General features: G+C 39.0%; 7 protein-coding genes and 1 long non-coding RNA gene across 10 annotated transcripts; 5 read left to right on the forward strand and 3 right to left on the reverse strand.

The window, feature by feature from the left end:
* The first annotated feature begins 24 nt into the window (after positions 1–24).
* LOC130693793 (dysbindin protein homolog) lies at positions 25–1,673 on the forward strand. The gene is made up of 7 exons (XM_057517005.2): positions 25–165; positions 235–358; positions 417–588; positions 659–791; positions 856–1,011; positions 1,079–1,219; positions 1,282–1,673. The coding sequence occupies exons 2-7, from the start codon at positions 300–302 to the stop codon at positions 1,371–1,373; spliced, it is 753 nt and encodes a 250-aa protein (XP_057372988.1). The 5' UTR covers positions 25–165; positions 235–299; the 3' UTR covers positions 1,374–1,673.
* LOC130693790 (zinc finger protein 624-like) lies at positions 1,383–5,292 on the reverse strand. Of its 2 annotated transcripts, none has more exons than XM_057516997.2 (10): positions 5,153–5,292; positions 4,177–4,420; positions 3,927–4,107; positions 3,656–3,866; positions 3,253–3,584; positions 2,849–3,182; positions 2,533–2,791; positions 2,382–2,473; positions 2,067–2,323; positions 1,383–2,002 (listed from the first exon to the last, which is right to left on the reverse strand). In XM_057516997.2, the coding sequence occupies exons 2-10, from the start codon at positions 4,404–4,406 to the stop codon at positions 1,940–1,942; spliced, it is 1,959 nt and encodes a 652-aa protein (XP_057372980.1). In that variant the 5' UTR covers positions 4,407–4,420; positions 5,153–5,292; the 3' UTR covers positions 1,383–1,939. The 2 variants fall into 2 exon arrangements, with proteins under 2 accessions (XP_057372980.1, XP_057372981.1); XM_057516998.2 differs by lacking the exon at positions 5,153–5,292 and adding an exon at positions 4,755–4,971.
* Positions 5,282–6,959, forward strand: LOC130693792 (RNA-binding region-containing protein 3-like). Its single transcript, XM_057517002.2, has 4 exons — positions 5,282–5,457; positions 5,528–6,333; positions 6,390–6,543; positions 6,607–6,959. The coding sequence occupies exons 1-4, from the start codon at positions 5,282–5,284 to the stop codon at positions 6,785–6,787; spliced, it is 1,317 nt and encodes a 438-aa protein (XP_057372985.1). The 3' UTR covers positions 6,788–6,959.
* On the reverse strand, positions 6,267–9,502 carry LOC130693791 (negative elongation factor D-like). Its single transcript, XM_057517000.2, has 11 exons — positions 9,291–9,502; positions 9,083–9,198; positions 8,804–9,023; positions 8,624–8,731; positions 8,406–8,558; positions 8,212–8,342; positions 7,940–8,127; positions 7,714–7,874; positions 7,217–7,657; positions 7,027–7,156; positions 6,267–6,966 (listed from the first exon to the last, which is right to left on the reverse strand). Exons 1-11 carry the CDS (start codon positions 9,360–9,362, stop codon positions 6,932–6,934), a joined length of 1,755 nt encoding a protein of 584 aa, XP_057372983.1. The 5' UTR covers positions 9,363–9,502; the 3' UTR covers positions 6,267–6,931.
* A 65-nt stretch (positions 9,503–9,567) lies between these two features.
* LOC130693794 (large ribosomal subunit protein uL22m-like) lies at positions 9,568–10,489 on the forward strand. The gene is made up of 2 exons (XM_057517006.2): positions 9,568–9,943; positions 10,001–10,489. Exons 1-2 carry the CDS (start codon positions 9,701–9,703, stop codon positions 10,436–10,438), a joined length of 681 nt encoding a protein of 226 aa, XP_057372989.1. The 5' UTR covers positions 9,568–9,700; the 3' UTR covers positions 10,439–10,489.
* Positions 10,490–11,806: 1,317 nt separating this feature from the next.
* On the forward strand, positions 11,807–16,252 carry LOC130693891 (uncharacterized). Its single transcript, XM_057517109.1, has 9 exons — positions 11,807–11,973; positions 13,177–13,306; positions 13,375–13,431; positions 14,368–14,460; positions 14,543–14,689; positions 14,851–14,979; positions 15,050–15,218; positions 15,298–15,440; positions 15,508–16,252. The coding sequence occupies exons 1-9, from the start codon at positions 11,807–11,809 to the stop codon at positions 15,655–15,657; spliced, it is 1,185 nt and encodes a 394-aa protein (XP_057373092.1). The 3' UTR covers positions 15,658–16,252.
* On the reverse strand, positions 11,809–16,612 carry LOC130693892 (uncharacterized). Its single transcript, XR_009001795.2, has 8 exons — positions 16,587–16,612; positions 16,060–16,454; positions 15,846–15,970; positions 15,504–15,785; positions 15,182–15,444; positions 13,366–13,504; positions 13,025–13,290; positions 11,809–11,946 (listed from the first exon to the last, which is right to left on the reverse strand). It is a non-coding gene; the product is annotated as an uncharacterized LOC130693892 (long non-coding RNA).
* A 171-nt stretch (positions 16,613–16,783) lies between these two features.
* On the forward strand, positions 16,784–19,122 carry LOC130693880 (ribose-phosphate pyrophosphokinase 1). Of its 2 annotated transcripts, XM_057517096.1 has the most exons (8): positions 16,784–16,926; positions 17,002–17,202; positions 17,265–17,448; positions 17,682–17,696; positions 18,159–18,382; positions 18,442–18,615; positions 18,678–18,837; positions 18,901–19,122. In XM_057517096.1, the coding sequence occupies exons 1-8, from the start codon at positions 16,901–16,903 to the stop codon at positions 18,991–18,993; spliced, it is 1,077 nt and encodes a 358-aa protein (XP_057373079.1). In that variant the 5' UTR covers positions 16,784–16,900; the 3' UTR covers positions 18,994–19,122. The 2 variants fall into 2 exon arrangements, with proteins under 2 accessions (XP_057373079.1, XP_057373080.1); XM_057517097.1 differs by lacking the exon at positions 17,682–17,696.
* Positions 19,123–19,136: the final 14 nt, after the last annotated feature.

Consider the following 19,136-nt stretch of genomic DNA (forward strand, 5'->3'; position numbering starts at 1 on the left):
GATGGAATCTTAAACTTTAGTCTGCTCTTCTATGTAAAGTTGTACAATTCCATGACACTTAAGTAAAGCTATTTTGCGAAATTTTGTGATATTTGCTTGTATTGAAAAGCGTTTCTTCCATATCGCAAAACCCATTAGTTATCTATTTATTGTTCATAAATTCGAGTGAGATTAAATACTGCAATAGCAATGCAGCTGCAATTCTAACACGAAAGTTTGTTTACCTGATGATAGGCACAGGGCAACGAACAAACAGTAAAAAAAAAAAACACGTCGGATAATTTGTCGAAAAAAACATAATGCTACCAATTAATTTAAGAGAAAAGCTATTCCAGGTTCAAGAAGAATTAGCAAGCAGGTTATCAAACTGATAGATAAAGCAGTAAAAGAAAAAATAATAAAACTTGTTTTAACAGTTTGAGAACATTGGGGCTGACAGAACCAAATGTACCCTTAGTGATACCTTCACGCCATGGTAAACATTTTGAAGGATTACGGTTGGATGCTGGAGCTGATTTGCTAAACCACTATCAGTTTCAGTGGTGCAGGATGAGGGAGGCCTCAGATATGAATTACCAGCTAGCAGAGGTACAGAGAAATAAATTTGCTTCTACAAATATACACAGATAAAAACTAAGCATGCAGTTCCCATTTTTAGCAAGCTGACAAAGCCATTACTTCAATAGAAAGTTACATCAGCTGGCAACATCAGTTAGTTTCAACATTAACCAGCAACTTGAGTTCTGTTTCTTCAATGGTACTTCAACTTCAAAAAATCACTGATTCTATAGGTGAGACACTGAAAAATGTTTTAACCTAAGTGAGAATCATAATTACAGTTCTTCACACCCCTAGGTGTAACTGAAGCTACCTTGACCAAAACTGAGGAACAGTTAGCTTTGTTAGAAGACTTTGTTAAAGATTCTCAGTTTGATTCAGAGTTAAAAGACTGTGAAAAAAAATTCATTATGGTGCAAGACCAAAAATTTGCTGAGCTGGAGAGGTTAAAAAGTAATTGTAAACAACGAATCTTTACATATTTCTCTGATCTTAATCATGTTACTACGGGCTTCCAAAGGTAATCTAATGGCGCAACACGTCCAGAAAGTTAGAGAATATGAATCGAAGCAAATATTCAAAGCCAAAGAAAGACAAGCTATTTTTGAACAGGCCTTTGAAATAGAAATCCGACAGTATAAAGAATCGGGAATTATTCCAAGTAAGTCTAAGCTATTTGTTGATTTATAATACAAATTGGGTACAACATCTTGTTGCTTGCAGGATTGAGTCAGGCAAATCGCCAAACAATTAGCCTTGAAGAAATTGTTGTCGAGGACGACCCGTCTTCGTTGAATGAGTTTCTCGATGAGTAGAACTCTAAATAAATTTAAATTATCGTCTATTTTACCATCGTCAGGTGGGGAAACAAATAAAAAATAGTATATATATAACTTCCTACAGTCTGTCAACAACAAAAGTTTATCCTTAAGAAGATAGACGATGGAAAAGGTTACAGTTACTTAGAGAATGCAGTGTACAATCTACAATTTGTTTAGAATGAAGGGACCTTCCCTTTATTCTTTACTCATAAAAAAATTAACAGGTAATCAGAACTACATCCTCTCCGTTTGCAAAGAAAAAAATAATAAAATAAATGCGGTTTTAAACTTTGACGCAAATCCACTGCTCGGCATGTAACATGTTCTTCGAACAATCGAGGGAAATTTAAAAAATGCGGTGTCAAGGCTCGAAAGGAATACAAAAAGGCGTAAAGAAAGGGGGGAGGATCTTGGGTTGTGGGCAAAAGAATGTGGGCACTTAAAAAAAAATGTTGGTTTTCTCTAGTTACCCTTATCTCAATACATGCCAAAATGAAAAGGTTTTCCGTACTGCTTTCAAATTGGCGCTAATCCAGCTAAATGTGTTGATATTTTGCCGTTTAAACCACGTTGGAATCCACTTCTTTACCACAGACCTTTAGATGATACCGCAAGTTCACTAACTGTTGAATTTGTCATGAATGTTTACATTGGATCAGTTGAATAATAACATTTGACTACACTTACTGTATTAAACTGCTTTCGGCAGTGCGTGCACTGGTGAGGGGTCTGAGTCTCCTCGGCTGTCGTATGAGTCCGCTCGTGTACGTACCGCTCTCTAAATGTCCGCATCTTTTCTGGACAAGAACGGCATTGATAATTTAAATCGGATGAATGGACGGGTTGATGCAAGAGCAGAGCGCTTTTTGATAAGAAAGTTCGACTACATCCTTCGCATGGAAAGATGGATTCACGATGTTCCTTAATCTTGTGCTCCTTTAAAGCTTTAAGAATACAAGAATGATGATGTTTGCCGAAAGTAATGTTCGTTTCACGTCAAACCTTTGATGTTCGGAAATTCCCTTTCGCAAACGCTACAAGGGATGACGGGCGTTTCTCCTGTATGGGTGCAACGGTGGATATAGAAGGCACTCCTTAATGTAATATTTACAGACGTTAGCAAATTACCATTTCCACATAATCTCAATATTACCATTTGTGGTAACGCATGGGGCAAAAGTCGCATTCTATGACTTGGTAGTGATAGTTTGCCCGCGGTTTAGGTGTCGGTTTCTCTTTTTGGGTAGCGGGAAGATTCTGTTTACCCTTAAGACTGACATTGGCCAAATCTCTTTTTTTAGTCACCTTCCCTTTAACCTCTTCCGCCTCATCTTCTTTTACTGTATCATTTCCCCCCTCGATTTGGTCGCTGTCAACTTTCTCATCTGGACACAAATTGGTTTTTGATGAGCCTACAAGTGGTAGGCATAGTTTATTGTAGAGTTACAAAGAGAGAGAGTTAATATTACCTGCTACTTTTGTTTTGTCTCTTAACTTAAGGGCTATTTTTGCTTCTTCGTCTTCCATCAATTCGGCATTATCATCTTCTTCTGCATCGTGTGTGACATCTTTTTCCGCATTTTGAGGTTCTTTTTGCTCAGGCTCTTTCTGCTCAGGTTCTCTTTTCCGTTCCTCTTCCTCCCCTTCTACAACATTGATTGTCTTTTTATTTAGAATACCGATTTCGTCAGCTAAACGAAGTGAATCGGCAATCATTGGCTCTACTTCATTGTCACCAATTTCATTATGTTCACAATGCTTCATTAAATGACGCTGATAAACACCTTGGTAGGAAAACAAATCCTGCAAAGGATGGAAAAATACAAAGGTTATTCTATGTCAATCTAGGAAAACCTATAATTATAGGGCTTACTTGGCAAACCGGGCATTGGAATGGTTTGTCCCGGCTGTGTATCCGTAGATGGTTTTTAATGTTCCCTCTGGTAAGAAACCGTCGACTACAGTGTGGACAAGCATATTTTTTACGAGCAAATTTAGATGATGGTTTCGCTTTTTTAGGAGCGAGTTTTTTTAACGCTGCCACTGAAACCGGCGGTACTGTCAATGAAAGTGGTTCATCCGGTTGCTTCGTCCTCTGAAGTCGCTTCAACACTTTCCCACCTCTCCCAAGTCTCCGTTTTCCCACTACCGAAGGTATTGCGACTTCAGGTGCAAGTTCCTCGTTTGCTTCATCGACTGTCATTTCTAAGTGAGGAATAAAATTTAATTTTCATTGTACCACTTTTTTTGTGCTGACTTTTAGCTTATTATATCACCATTGGGAATGTCGTTGGCATCACTGGCTACGTCTAAGCCATGGTTTGTGGATTGCGGTTGCGTAAGGCTTTGCACTTGCACGATCAAAGGCCGCGGTGAGGTAACGGCTACGATCTTTGGACCTACAGCCTTTGCTGGACTCCTAGTTGGATGAAATGCCTGTTGATGTGGTTGTTGGAGATGGCATACCCCATTAGCTTCTGGTTCATACTATTCCAACACAAAGTCATCAGCTTAGTTTACCAGATCAGAAGTACACAAATTCTTTACCATTGGTGAGGCATCACCATAATCTGTCAGTTCGTGAATACTTGCTAAATCATCATCATGTTCTATTGGAGATCCAACTTTAAAATCATCTATGATCTTTTCCCATGAAGATCCTTGAACTTGTGGTGCAGTAAGTTGACCTGTGTAGATATAGCGAACAAGGCCTTGCACCTCTTCTACACTTTTGATAAACATTAGAAAAATAAAAGGATTAAAACTTTAAAAAGACAAAAATTTGCTCATATAGTACGTGTAGCCAGCCATAATGACACACGGATCATCAGTCAATGGCCAATCCTTCAAAAGATAGCAAAAAACTGGGCTAGCTGCAGCCAAGACTCCTTTATTGGCCCGTATTTTTCTTCCGTTACAATGCAGTGTCACATCAGCAAACAATTCTTTCTGTAAACAATCATATAATCCTCTTTCAATACAGAGACCACGTCCTTTAGCTCGAATTAACACTCTTGTGCTTTTCATTTTGCAGATTTATCCTAAACAAAAAAAAAAGAAAAACTTGTTAATCTTAAACATTTAAACTAGCTGGTTCATCAAAGAAAATCTGATGATGCAGATAACAAAACTAAACTGCTGAAGCAAAAAAAAAAAAAGTATAACATATAAATATGTATATCTATCTAATTCGTTATTCTGGGAGAAGACGTTTCTATCGAGAATGTTTTAAAATCTCAAATCGGTACACGTTCACCGAGCATGTAGACATTGCCCTGGGAAGGTCGACTACCAACATTTTACATTTCTTAAAAAGCACCTTATTTATTTTTTTCTAAATGACGGAACACCCAATCCTTAAACGGAATAACCCACCTTAACGAAGGAAATATACAATCGATGTATTATGATTTGCAACGGATCTGCCACGTTTCAAAAAATGATAAATTAGAAATGTCCAGGATCCCAGGTAAAGGATGTAGTGAACGTAATGAATTGAGGAAATAGATGTCAAAGGCGGCGAAATCTACAACTTGATTCTATTTAACGCCTTGTACGAATAAACAGGACCCTGAAAAAGATTCAATAAAAAGAACCCTAAACAGAAAGCTTCGTCAGCGCCACCAACTTCATTTTCTATGGTACTCTTATTGTTGCGTTTTGAATCTAAGAACTACGATATGATCTCCTCATCATTATTTCTATGGTTGCTCTGTTGATCTCAGTTTTTCAACAGTTCTTCGTTTTTAGGAAGCCATCAGGCAAATCTTTACCTTTTTAAAATGATTCAACCACATTCGATGGGGATTCGTTAAAGGCCGAAAATGTAACACCAGCTGATGTGAAAATTGGATGATTTGAACGTAATTGACGAAGTGCTAACTGGATTAAAAGAACCACTGATGAAGTCGTGTGAAATAGAAATGGAGCCTGCATTGCCTGATACACTGATTGTGCGCCGTCTACCGGAATGTCTAACAGAGCGAGATTTGAACGGTCTGTTCCAATTTTTTGGTGCCCAAACAGTGAAAAAAGAAGAACCAAAAGGAAGACAGAGGAGTAGCACCATTATTGTCAAGTAATGGAAAAATATTCCTCATGTAATAAGAATGATCATCTAAAGTTTTCTATTTCCTAACAATTTTAAGGTTCAGCTCACATGAAGATGCTTCATATGCATTAACTCGCTTGCACCAGCTACTAGTCTTGGGTAAAAGGATTGTTGCAGAATATGCAGATTTCACAATCCTGCCAGACATACCACAGACTAATTCTCTACCAAAACAGCTTAAGGAGGAAAATTTTACAAAATACCCTCCTGCTAATGAACATGTAGTGAACAATATTGTGGCTGAATTGGCACGAAATGATGATTTCTATCAAAAAGTGCTGCAGCTTATGAAAAGTATGAACCTACCTCCCCCATTTATTCATACATCAAACCAGCCTGTTACTATAGTGGAGCCATCAGATATTGAAGAAGTTGAAATGGAAGAGCTCTACAAAGAAGATACAGAAGAATCAGAATTGGAAACTGATTTTACTATAACTGGTGACAAAGAAGTAATTCCTGAGATAAGTGTGAGGCGAAAAAAACGAAAACAATTGAAAAGAACAAACACACTTAAACTACTCACCAATCCAACAACTATTTCTACTAAAGTGAAGCCAGTATCCTCATCTGGTCAAACAGTCTCAGAAATATTTGAGCAGAACGCGTTAGCTTCGAACAAAAAACTGGAATTCAAAATATCATCCGAAGTTCTTCAGGTTAACGATCAGCCATGCGATTCACAAAAAGATAATACAGGAAGTTTTGGAACATTTGCCCCGCTGCCTGCTAGCCCCAAAGAAAATGGGCAGCAAATACTGCTTTCGGAAAATCAGTCTGATGACGACAATTATGAATTCATTTCAAAAAGAAAACTTCAAATCAACAGACTTCAAGAAGAAGGTTAAAACCATTCAAGCCTAGTAAATAAGCATAGTAATAGAATTATTTATTCACAGAAATGAAGCTACTTCCCGTTTTCAAGAACTATTCGGCTGGAGTTCCTGGTTCACGGCTCTACGTGAAGAATTTAGCGAAAACCATTAAAGAATCCGATTTGAAGCACATCTTTGGTCGTTATGTCTTATGGACTTCAGAAGAAGAACGCAACATGTAAGTTGCAAAGACAGGGCTTGAGGTGGCAATTCAGCAGTTGTTTATTTTTCTTTTATTTAGGTTCGATATTCGCCTTATGACTGAAGGTAGGATGAAAGGTCAGGCTTTTATCACCCTTCCAAATGTAGATCGAGCCAGAGAAGCCCTTAACGAGACGAATGGAGTTATGCTGCAAGGTAAGCCCCTTGTTGTTCATTTTGCTCGCTCAGCACAGACCAACATCTCCAGTGGTACCACTTGATCATCAGCAATTCGGTCAATTTATTTTTTGAGCAAATAAAAATAAAAAATGAAAAAAAAAAAAAATTTAACAAGTCATATCCGTATCGAGTAAAATTGCTACGATAATCGGAAACATACATTTTCTTGGACGATCTGCAATATGTTAGGAAACGACGACGTAATTGGCCTTACAATACACTACGCAGAAAAAAAGACGTAAATAAACTTTTTAAGAATAAGGTTAATCAAAAACCATACCTATGAAATCGGAAACAAGGTCACTGTCACTGTCACCACGCATGGTCCCAGTAATTTCTTCATTTTCAACCATTGGCAAGAACAGTTGGACAAATTCAGATGTATAGGGTGGAGCAATAGATTCGAGTACCTTAAATCATAATCAAAGCTGTTTCAAAACATCACTTAAAACCAATGCCAACTATGTTACCTCCGTTACAAAGTACCGAATCAGTGAAATATCGGTGTCACCTCTCTGCCAGCATTGTTTGATGTACTTGACGATAGGTACGACATAACCACGCGTCAAAAGATTGACCATACGATCAAGCAACATTTTACGCATTTCAAGTTGAACAAGAATCTCCAACTCGTCCTGTCTCGACTCAAAGAGCCGAACCAACAGGTCAAGAATGTTTGGGTGGAGTAAAGGATTTACTGCAGCTACTTCATCCAGTAGAGCCAGATGAACAGGAGTATGTTCAGTGCTCAGTTTAAAGTAGGAAGGTTCAAGCACAGTTGCTTCAACCCAGCGAAATACGCCCATGGAGACAACAGGAAAGCGGATGTATTGATACAGAGTTCCGAGCTCAGCTATCAGTTCAGTCGAGCCTTTTGCTGTGGTACATACTTGATGAGCCTTCTCAAGAGCCTTATGCCGAAATACTTGTTAGCTATGCAGAAACTTTTTAAAATAAAACAACATACCTGCATCGTGGCTTTTAGTTCATCCCGATTGGTGTTCTTCCTTTGGTTCTTTTTATACACCTCAGCCACGCTAGCAGCGTAAGCGAGAAGATAATTGTATTTCGACTTATGCTCAGGATTTAGCTTGACTCCAGGCTTGAACAAGGAATCAAGAAGTAACTCTAAAACATTTCAACGGATAAAAAATAAAAATTATAAAAATAAAAAATGCACAATACTGTCATACCCATGAACTGTGGTAAACGAATCAATTCCACAGGTGGGGGATCAGTTGCCGAATACAGTTTATATAAATTGGTAATGTCAGCGGGATTTAAAGCATTGCGAGATAACATTGAGGATAAGGCTTGACTGGCGCGTGGGTGTGCAGCTGAACCGTTAAGACCCATAATTATGGCTGTGACGTTATGACCCCTGCGATGTTATGAAGAAGAATACTTTTCACAAGAATGTTCCATTACTTTTTAGGAAGTCGATGCAGAAATTTCGAATACTGACGATTGAATCGCGTGACGGGTAATTTCTTGGGATAGCCTCTTGATTGATGGACCTCCTTTAGGTTCTTGTGACAAAACATTTAGCAGTACTTCGCTGTACACGAAGGTATGTTGACCATGACAAATCATCCGCTGAGAACGTTCAGAGTAGTATTAAAAATGTTTAAAATACTACAATCGATAAATTATACTTACAGCGCATTCTTGAATGTGCTTTTGTCTATCATCGTCATTGCTCTCGGAGTACTGGCCAACTGACGTCTTTAGAATCCTAGAAAACACTTCGATTTGCTGCGCAGCAGTAGATATACTGGTAATTTCGCCTTGAAATCCCGCATCTGATATCAACTGCGAGGTTGAAATAATTTAATTATTTACAAGCCAGTACACAGACGGTAGTTCTGATTTTGTACCTTAATTGTAAAATTCAACATAAGGCAGTCAGGGTACTCCTCAGCCAATTTATAAACTAGTGACCTCCAGGTAGGATGCTCAATCATTTCAGTCAACCAAGCAGGGGTCTAAATAAATAATTTAATAAAATTATTAACAAGGGAAAAAAATGTAGATTTACTGCTGTTTTTGTTTATTACTTCTCCCTCCTCAGTGAAAATAGTATCTGCTTTCTTGGGGTCAAACATTTTTATGATCATTTCCTTCAGATGGTTTTCAACCATTGATTGTACATCATTGATTGTTGCCCCAGCTAAAATGAGCCATTCTGCCATCAGATTAGCCATCTGGGCAGAGGCTGAGTAATTCTGGGAGAGAAGTTCGATAACATGGGCTGGACTACCACCAACTGTGAAGTATCTGTAAAAAGAGCTAAATTGAATATTTTTTTCTATGATTAAGCTATGATGTATTATCACCTCTTCAATTGATTGAAAATGCCTGGCTCCATGATGTAGTCTTGCGTCTTGAACGTTTGGAGACATTCCTCCAAAACTTCAGCAGGATTTTCCATATAGGTGTCTTCATTGTCAGACTATGTGGCAATAAGACATTCACAAATGATTGAAGAAATTCAATGTCGTTCAATTTCAAGGGATTTAACGATAATGAGAAAGCGAAACTTACATCTCCCATCTCCGACGACCCTCTCATTCCCGAACTCTCTCCCCATTCTTGATTATCATAGCCATCGTCCATTTTCACGAAAAAATTTCAAGCAATCAGCAACTGTCTCATACAGCCCTTTAAGTCAAAAGCCCAAGAAAACTTGATGTGAAAAGGACGGGTTCAAATTATAACAACATCAGCGTCACGAGCACTGTTGTCATGATCACGAAGCTGAGCGTCTGCTAATTTTGTACAAGCATTCTGCTACATAGCTAAACAGTTTGTAATATTTATGTATCTTGCACATGTCGAATATTTGACAAACCAGCCAAAGGTTTCAAGTTTGATATTGCTAGGTGAACAAAAAACATTTGTTCAAATTCAAGTTCTTTTATTCTTACCATATTCATAATACCAAGATTTTGACAATGGAGTTCTTGCTGAGACAATTCCAAACCAAGAATTTCCTTTCCATTTGCAAATGCCTTGAACCTGCATATAGTCATGCCACTTCTTGGACATCAAGCAATGGAATTTTGGGTAAAACTTTGTTCCACACCTCAAACACAGTCACAATGCCATACACCCCACCAAACGGGCCCAGAAAATGGCCAATCTATAACAAAAAAATTTTCGCTCCACAGCTTCCTGGGGAGGAAAGAAGACCAGCTGTAAGTTTAAATTATTCTTATCCAGAAAATCACTTCATCAAATAATTTTTTTTGCAGTATGTCTGTCATATGAGAACAAACATCAAGTACAGCCCTTTTAAGATGTGGTATGTTGCATCAATGATACGAGGAATGTCTATTGATGAAGCCATCAAGCAGCTGACATTTGTAAATAAGCAAGGAGCTGTCCATGTGAAAGAAGTCTTGCTGGAGGCCCAGAAGTTGGCTGTGGAGCAACACAATGTGGAGTTTAAAAGCAATTTATGGGTAGCAGAGTCATTTGCCACTAAGGGACTAGTGATGAAAGGTGTGCGGAGACATGCCAAAGGAAGAATTGGATTGGTGCATTACTTCCATACCCACTACTTTGTTCGACTTGAAGAAGGTAGTCCACCTGAACATTTCTTCTTTAAGACTGCACCTAAGACAACAAAAACAATGCTGTCTGAATGGGTTGATGAAATGAGACAGAGGAGAATCCCTGGATCACTGTAATTCTTTGAGTGGTGGTTTTATAGTTCAATACATAAAGATATGCATACATTTTCCCAATGGATTATTATTATTACTATTCTTAATGTATTTCATTAGATATATGTGATGACAAGCTCAGTTTGCATAGTTGTTAATAGATGTCTTAATTATAGCTTCCATTAAAAGCTCATTAATAAATGCTAACAAAGACAACCATGTCACGAATTTTAGATGACTTCAAGTAAAAAAAAAACAAAAAAAAGATAATAATTTTTTTTTAAATAATAATAATAATGATGCATGCATTGTTCAAATTGTACGCCGCGGCGCTTTTCGTTAACAATTACTCAAAAATACGACAGTATGGCAGCGGAAGTCGTGTTCCACTTTCGGCGTTAGTGAAAACTGATTATACTCGGCTTACCTTGTTTTGTGCGTACCAGAGTACATTTCCTCCTAACAGGTAAAATTTCGAATAAGCAAGTTACAAAAGAAATATTTTTGCATCAATCGCCGCCGGCCGTGAGAAATATACATTCGTATTTCTAACGCCACGTTGTGAAAAACGACAGTCCAGTAACAGCAACACCGTTATACGACAGCAGGTAAAAATGAAAGATGAGTGCGAAAGTTACCTGCATAACTCCTTATAGCAAAATAATCACGTAAGATCGTCGTCATCTGTAATTCTCACAATTGTTTATGGTCATCGCAAATTTTAATTAAGATTTTCTAGAATTCATTTCATAATTAGATGGTTGATATATATAAAGTTTTTGTACATTCGAGTCATTTTTGTTACTCGTTTTGCAACATAAGTCCCTCATACATAAATCAGGCCATGGGTGGAGGAGGGTCGGTGCGTCACAAAACGAATGGATGAGAGTCGCATTTTTTTTTGTCACCTTTTTGGTCACATCCCGATTATTGCCATCTGGTGAGTCGTGACAGTGTTGGCTTTTGTCAACTCGCATACGAATGATGCCCAACTGCATAACGATAAGTGCTTCGACCAATTCAATCACAATTAATTGATCGAGACTAGAAATTTGTACGTCCAAGTGAAAAGTGAGGGCCATTGTTTTAACTCCTTCAAAATCTATTTATCTTTTTTTTTTTTTTTTTTATTACTATAAAATTTGATTTACATACCGGTGCGGACTCTTGTTTTACGACAGGATCAACTTCCGTGTGCTGGATTGTCACGAGAGGAGCAAGGAAGTTGCGGAAAAATAGCGCAAGTTTGAACGTGCACAGCCTATAATAACATATACAATATACAAGACCGCACTGTCCGTGCTGTTTCCCGGTTACCAGAGCAACCCGTAGCTATTTACTCAAGTCGTGCCGAAAGGTTTGCCTTGTTCCTTGGTCTTCTATTCCGCTCGAATGGCCGAACAGTGCAGCAGCAGCAGCAGTGACCTGATCGCCGCCGCCTCAGACGAAGGACAGTTGGTTGAATTGCTGGATCAAGAACAACATCCAGCCGTGGTCGACATCAAAGACAGTTTTCTTTCAAACATGGAAGCCTGTTTCAAAGCATTCGACAAAGACAAGTAAGCTAATTCTCATTGGATCCAGACATTATGCACGATTGTTCAGTATCGACCGATGACTGCCACAAATTTCGTTGGTTCTAAGCTAAGCTGCATACAATTTTATTCCTGGCCATTCAGACATTCAACTGCATCATCCTAAGCACAATGTCATTGCAATCGCTTGTACCAAAACATCCCCTTGTTGACTCCTCCCGCTATTTTTAGCTAGCTGGCAGTTGCTAACGTAATATCTTAAGGCTGGTGAACTGGGTAGGTGCTCATTTGAGACCTGTGACCTTTAGCACGGTGTGAGTACAGGCATCAACTAGAGCAAACACGTTGCAAGTTTGAAGTGACAGGGACCTTGTACGCTACAGCGTGTGCTTAAATTAGCTCACTCCGCATTTTTATGTCACTATATCCACTTTGTTACGGATTCCATAATCCATGTTTGCTAACGTACAAGAATGGTAGGCGGCATAATACGGTGACGAAAACGGGCTATAAAGTAACCTCCCACAAACCCTTAAAAAAAAGTGCTGTCTGTAAATTAATGTCACGGTCACACGAGGCAGTCGTTGCAGTCGCGCCTCCTGAAAAATTTGACTAGTCCAAAGTTTCCTATGAACAGATCGATGTTGCGAATTTTTGATTTAAAATAATATTAATAATAATAAATAAACTTAAGAATTTGCATCAAATGATATTTAGACAAGACCCGGTCTCTAGTTTTATTTCCGTGAGAACCAAACGGAAAAGAAAACTGAATCCGGATAGTTTTCTTTGTGCAGCATTATCCAATCACGCAATCCTTCCATATGTATACCTACGACGCTAGCTCATCGAGGGACGTGCACAACTAGAATCCCGCGTTTATGTGTGGGCTCTCTCCCCCCCCCCCCCCCTTCCCGACTACTTCCTCTTGGATTTTCTTTGTGTCAGTGACTTGGTTGATGGTCACGAAACGATGACGTACACAATATTATCGATCCCACACTTCACACGTACAATGCTATTCCCATGCCTTGCGTTTTTATATCTAAAGTGCAAATATGCAAGATATACATACGTTCAAATTACAAGCCGTGAATTGGCTTTTTACACCAGCCGGGCTAGTTTCGGGTCGGGTCGTGTGAAGGTCGATCCAAGCTAGCACTGACGTCACTAGTTTGAAAGTATTCCCTTTATCCAGTCTGTCATTCAATGCGTTTGTTGTTGCAGTGACGGTTTGATGACGCTGTCCGACTTTGCTGCCTTGTGTCGTACTCTCTTCCGTAATGAACAAGGAAAAGCTTATGCCATAGAGGATAGTCGATTGCAAGAAATGTTTGACGTCTTCGATCGAAACCAAGTACAAAAGAAAACAGAAAATGAAAATCGTGGCTAATTTTAATCACAAATTAATATTACCTTTTACAGGATGGATATGTGGATTTCCAAGAGTTTTCCTTCTGCTGGAAGCAATGGATTAAACCCGTAAGTCTATTTTGTTTTAAATCTTCAGTTCGATGCGCATTATTGAAACAGTCAGAGTTCCCACGTCTAGAACCTAAGTTTACAAAGAGAAATTGCAATCAAAAATTTAAAACTTAAAAAAAAACAAAACATGTAGTAACAAGTAATAGGTAAACTTCTAGAACTATAATTCCAATGTTATTATCAAAACGCAAACACTTAATCGATCATAGATAAGGGCCTGTTGGGGAACGTTCTAGACAACACGTCGTAGTAAATTGATCGATGAAACGGCCGAGCTTTTGTTGTGTTAGTGCAGCAGCACGAGGAAAGGGTCGTAAAAAAAATGACCTCGTGTATGTTTTAGATATTTTGAGACACGGGTAGTAAGCAAGAAAAAGAGGGCTACTGTAGGGAGCGAGAAAACCTATCCGAAAAAAGAAACGCAACATTCACTGCATCGCGTGTCTTTTCAATTGGCCCGGCATGTTTATGCGATGTTGGAAAACACGCGTACTACCACGACTGCCTGTCAGCCGTGGAACTCGGAACACACACACACACACACACATATATATATCTATATATAGAAGTACACTATATTATAAATAAATATAAAGGGCTACTCAATCACAAGTCGAAGTTAGCAACATTAAACAACAAGAAAACTTTTACTTTCTACATTCACGTTTGCAGCCCCGTGCACACATTTCAGCAATATTGTGACCCGCTGACACGCGATTCAATCACTCATTCCGCCCACTGCCTCCCATTTCGGCCTTTCCATCTTACGCGCAATTTCGAAAATTGTGATTGAAGAACCCCTTTATTTTTATTAAGTATAGGCAAAGACCAACCCTAAAAACTATTGGATGTAGCAAGATATCCTAACAGGCAATTTCTGAAATCGATACTTCAAATAAATAGCTTCTTTTGTGTTGATTGGTGAATTTCTAGATTGTCCGCCCTATTAGCGCTTTGATCATAGTCGACGTTCAAAACGATTTCATTACTGGATCACTCTCCATATCTAACTGCCCCGCACAGCAGGTAAAACCGAAAACAAAACACGCACAAAAATAAAGCAATGCTTAACAATATAAATATTATTACTTAAACAAAATAAATGCAGAACGGTCAAGACGTACTGAAACCCACCAATAAAATGCTGGAAACCGTACCATTTGAAGTGGTCTTCTACTCCCTTGATTGGCATCCCGAAAACCACGTTTCCTTCATCGAGAACGTCGGTAAACGTAAACTACATCCATCTAGCCAAGTACGTCAGCGCATTATAATTAGGTTGAGCTTGATTTTAAAAATGGAAAATTCGCATCCATCACACAAAATCGGTTGATACGACTAGTCAGGATTAGACTTGAATTTATTTTGTCCATTCATATCATTACTAGCTGTTATTTATGTGCATGTTACCCACAGAAAAAGGCAGAGGAAGCCGTGCTATACGACACGGTAATATTTGAAGGACCTCCCTTGAACGAGCAAAAACTATGGCCGAAGCACTGCGTCCAAAATTCTTGGGGAGCAGAGCTCCACTCAGCCGTCAAGGTTTTCTTTATTTCACGCAATTTTAATCTAGAAAATGGGAGTATCAACTAAACTATCAAATCGTTTATAGGTAATGGACAACGGGATCTTTGTCCATAAAGGAGTTCATCCGGATATCGATTCGTATTCCGCTTTTTGGGATAACAACAAGATGTCCAAAACTCCATTGGCATCTCTATTGCAAAAAAAGAAAATTACTGACCTGTACGTTTGTGGATTAGCCTATGATGTTTGTGTCGGTAAGTAAAATATGGCGTTCGAATCAAGCAGACTGCGATGGTGAGACGAAAGCATCCAATGAATTGGTTATTTTTCAAGGAGCGACGGCCAACCATTCGTTGGAACATGGCTATCGAACGATTTTGGTGGATGATGCCAGTCGAGGCATATCGCTGGACGATATCCATCACACTCGTGATAGTCTAGCTGAGAAGAATGCCGTTGTCGTCCATTCTTCACAGGTCACTATGAAGAAAGAATCCGAAAATAAGCAAATTAAATTAAACATTTAATCTGTCATTTACCCAGGTGAAGGATATGGTAGAGGGTCGTGATAGGAGGCCTGAGCTTGGGTACTTTCAAGCTATGCGTCTACGTCAGTTGCCACAAAATGGTGGAATTCGAGATCCCAGCCCTGATGACGCCTCACCTCGCGATTCGGTCATCTTTCTAACTTAGCCAGCCATTGCTTTACTGCTAAATTTTCTGATGATTTATCACAAATAAGTAAAAGATCTTCTTATTCATCTGTCAGATGAACCCTAAAAAGATTTTAATCATTATCTCAGCAAGCAATTCGATAGGATCTGCTTCAAAATAGTATCAGTTAACACCAGCAATGTAATCTGCCACCTCAGATTTCATACCTCTATTGTTGATGAGGTCCCACACCTCATGTTTCACTTTCATTTCAAATTAAAATCTTCGTTGCAACTGGTAGATAATTTTCAGGCACTGTATGAAAGCATCATTTAATCCTTAATAGTCCGTCCTGTAAAATGTGAAAAAGTGATATTATTCATCCCCATTCATTGATTAGTTTTAAATGTAGGTTAAGATGCAATGTATTTTTTTTCATACCATGATGGGTCAGTTTACAGCTTGCCATCATTCCAATATGAACTATTGAGAACTTAATAACACTAATCGCCAAGCCATGGCCAAGCTGTCCAGCCGTATGTTTACTAATGAATCAAATCCACTGAATTCAGGTTATGATATCTTTCGCACGTGGTTTGGGTGTTGCATAATACAAGTTTACTTATAACTACTACGTAAGCAGTTCAGTATGGTATGACATCAGTCTTGGGTACACGACCTTGGGCGCTCGATCTCCACATCTCCAATTTTGGTAGGTGCCATGGTCAATGAACTGCAGGAGACTAGTTGTCAGACTTTCTCTCATGTTACTACGCTAGATAATAACCACGTGGTTCTCGCATGCCATCCCTTGTGTGCATATTACGGAGTCGACTCTTCGTTTTTTTAAAAATTAGGTTTTTACGAGAAATGCATTACGAATTCAGACTATATGGCAAATTAAATTTTAGATAATTATTACCTTTAAGAACTGTTTAAAATTAAAGATAGGAATTCAAAGATCTTACATTGAAAGCTTGCAGCAGTCTAGCAGCTCTAGCCCCCAACTGGATGCGACACTAAGGAGGTTGGACATACAAACCATTTTTGTTTACCTGTAAAAAAAAAGTGCTAAGCTTATCACGTACAATGTATAATTAGAAAATCAGTATATTCACATTGACTAAATACACGTATCTGAAGCCGCAAATCTTTCATAAAGCTAGATCATAATTTGAGAATCGACACCGGTCATATCAACAGCCTGCAGCCTCCTCAAGACTGTAGACATTTTAACATATTAGAGCCACTACTGATTGGTAAGCAGGCGAGTGGACTCTCAATGCCAGGACGTGCGGACACGAATCGGTATTTAATCAATACAATTGAATAATTTAGAAATTATACGTCGTTAGTTCCTCCTTTATTTCTTTGTTTTTTAAGAGCCCGGTTTCTGCTGAGAAATAAGCTCACCACCAAGTTTTCTCCCAACTTTTCTGTCGGTAAATATCTCGGCAGAAAGATGCCCAACATTAAGGTCTTCAGCGGCTCGTCTCATCCCGACTTGGCTCAGAAAGTGGTCGACCGTTTGGGCATTGAACTTGGCAGAGTCGTGGCAAAAAAGTTTTCAAATCTCGAAACCAAGTAACATGCCTCCTTCTTAAACCATGGTCTTCATTGTTAGTTACTGTCATTCTTCTCATCAGTGTGGAAATTGGAGAGTCTGTCCGAGGGGAAGATGTCTACATTGTCCAAAGTGGTTCGGGAGAAATAAATGACAACCTGATGGAACTACTTATCATGATCAATGCTTGCAAAATAGCATCAGCTTCTAGAGTCACAGCAGTTATACCATGTTTCCCGTATGCCAGACAGGACAAAAAAGACAAGGTGAGCTCTAGAACCTTAAAACTTATGGAAAATATAAGTTTAGATCCTGGCGTCTTTGGATTGCCCTGCTGCTCAGTTGAATCATTACGGGTAGATCACATTTAAATATTAAAAATAACCTTTGTGTTGTAACCATTAACAAACTTTTCAGTCCCCCCTTATTTGTTAGTTGTGTTGAATAAGTTTGTCCTGCGTCAGTTTGCTCATAGCTCATTTGTTGCCAATTTTTTCAGGGAGTGCAACACACGGTAAGTGCTCCCCTTTTGGTTTGAACAAAAATAGCTGTCCTGTGTAGTTGCCTGAAATCTGCGCACCGCCTCCTCCCTATCACCTGTCGCATCCCCGTCCAAAACGATCCTTCAAAGCCCTCAAAAAAAGCGTACAGTATCAACCCTGGCTGCGAGTATGGTCACTTCAAGATCTGATGGCGATTTGTGGGAACCGATGGGATTTCTGGTGTCGATGCTTCATAGGGGAATTTATTAGTAAAAGGTTGTACTCCTTCTTTCTGAATCTTTGTCGTTTCACAAATCGCCAACGCGCAACAGCTTTGCGTATTATGGGGTATAATAATTTCAAGAAGGTCAGTGCCTGTTCCGTCAAACTTAAATAGTTGCTAGTTGGAGATGTACGTAAAAAGGTTTCTTTCCATAGTGTTTATGTCTTTTTCTCTTTTAATCTTTGCTTGAATGACTTATTCTGGAGGACAGAGTCGAGCCCCCATCTCAGCCAAGCTGGTGGCTAACATGTTAAGTGTAGCTGGAGCAGATCATATCATTACAATGGATTTACATGCGTCTCAAATTCAAGGATTCTTTGATATCCCCGTTGATAATCTCTATGCCGAACCTGCCGTTTTGAAGTGGATCAAAGAGAACATTCCCGAGTGGCGGAACTGTATTATAGTCTCGCCAGATGCGGGCGGTGCTAAAAGGTATGGTTGGAAATAGGAACTATGTTTTTTAACATCCTCGCAACATATTTTTGAAACAGGGTTACATCGATTGCTGATCGACTCAATGTTGATTTTGCCTTGATTCACAAAGAGAGAAAGAAAGCTAATGAAGTAGCAGCTATGGTACTTGTCGGCGATGTCAAGGATCGTGTTGCCATATTAGTAGACGATATGGCTGACACTTGTGGCACAATCTGCCACGCCGCAGACAAGTAATTTATCCCTTTGTCTTAAAAAACAAAAACATTCTTTTACCTGTTTTTTTTCCCTTCAGGTTGCTTGAAGCAGGTGCTACGAAAGTATATGCCATTTTAACACATGGCATTTTCTCAGGCCCTGCCATATCTCGCATCAATAACGCCTGTTTCGAGGCGGTAGTGGTCACTAATTCTATACCTCAAGATAGACACATGAAAGAGTGCTCCAAAATACAGGTAAATGCACTTATTGGATTCAATTGTATGTTCTATTGCTTACCGCCTATTTCCGGATGCTAGGTGATAGACGTCTCGATGATGTTTGCAGAGGCCGTACGACGCACTCACAATGGCGAATCAGTGTCCTACCTGTTCTCCAACGTCCCATACTAAAACAAAATAGTACAATTAGCACACCGAACTTGAATCATTACATGATTTTTCGCTGTGGCCACCCTCGCTGGCACCACCCTCCTTTCTTCCCTTTTTGCAGTTTAGATACATTCCACACATTCAATCATATTTTCCCTTTATTT

Source organism: Daphnia carinata, chromosome 3 (assembly GCF_022539665.2).
Source record: "Daphnia carinata strain CSIRO-1 chromosome 3, CSIRO_AGI_Dcar_HiC_V3, whole genome shotgun sequence".
Classification (NCBI taxonomy): domain Eukaryota; kingdom Metazoa; phylum Arthropoda; class Branchiopoda; order Diplostraca; family Daphniidae; genus Daphnia; species Daphnia carinata.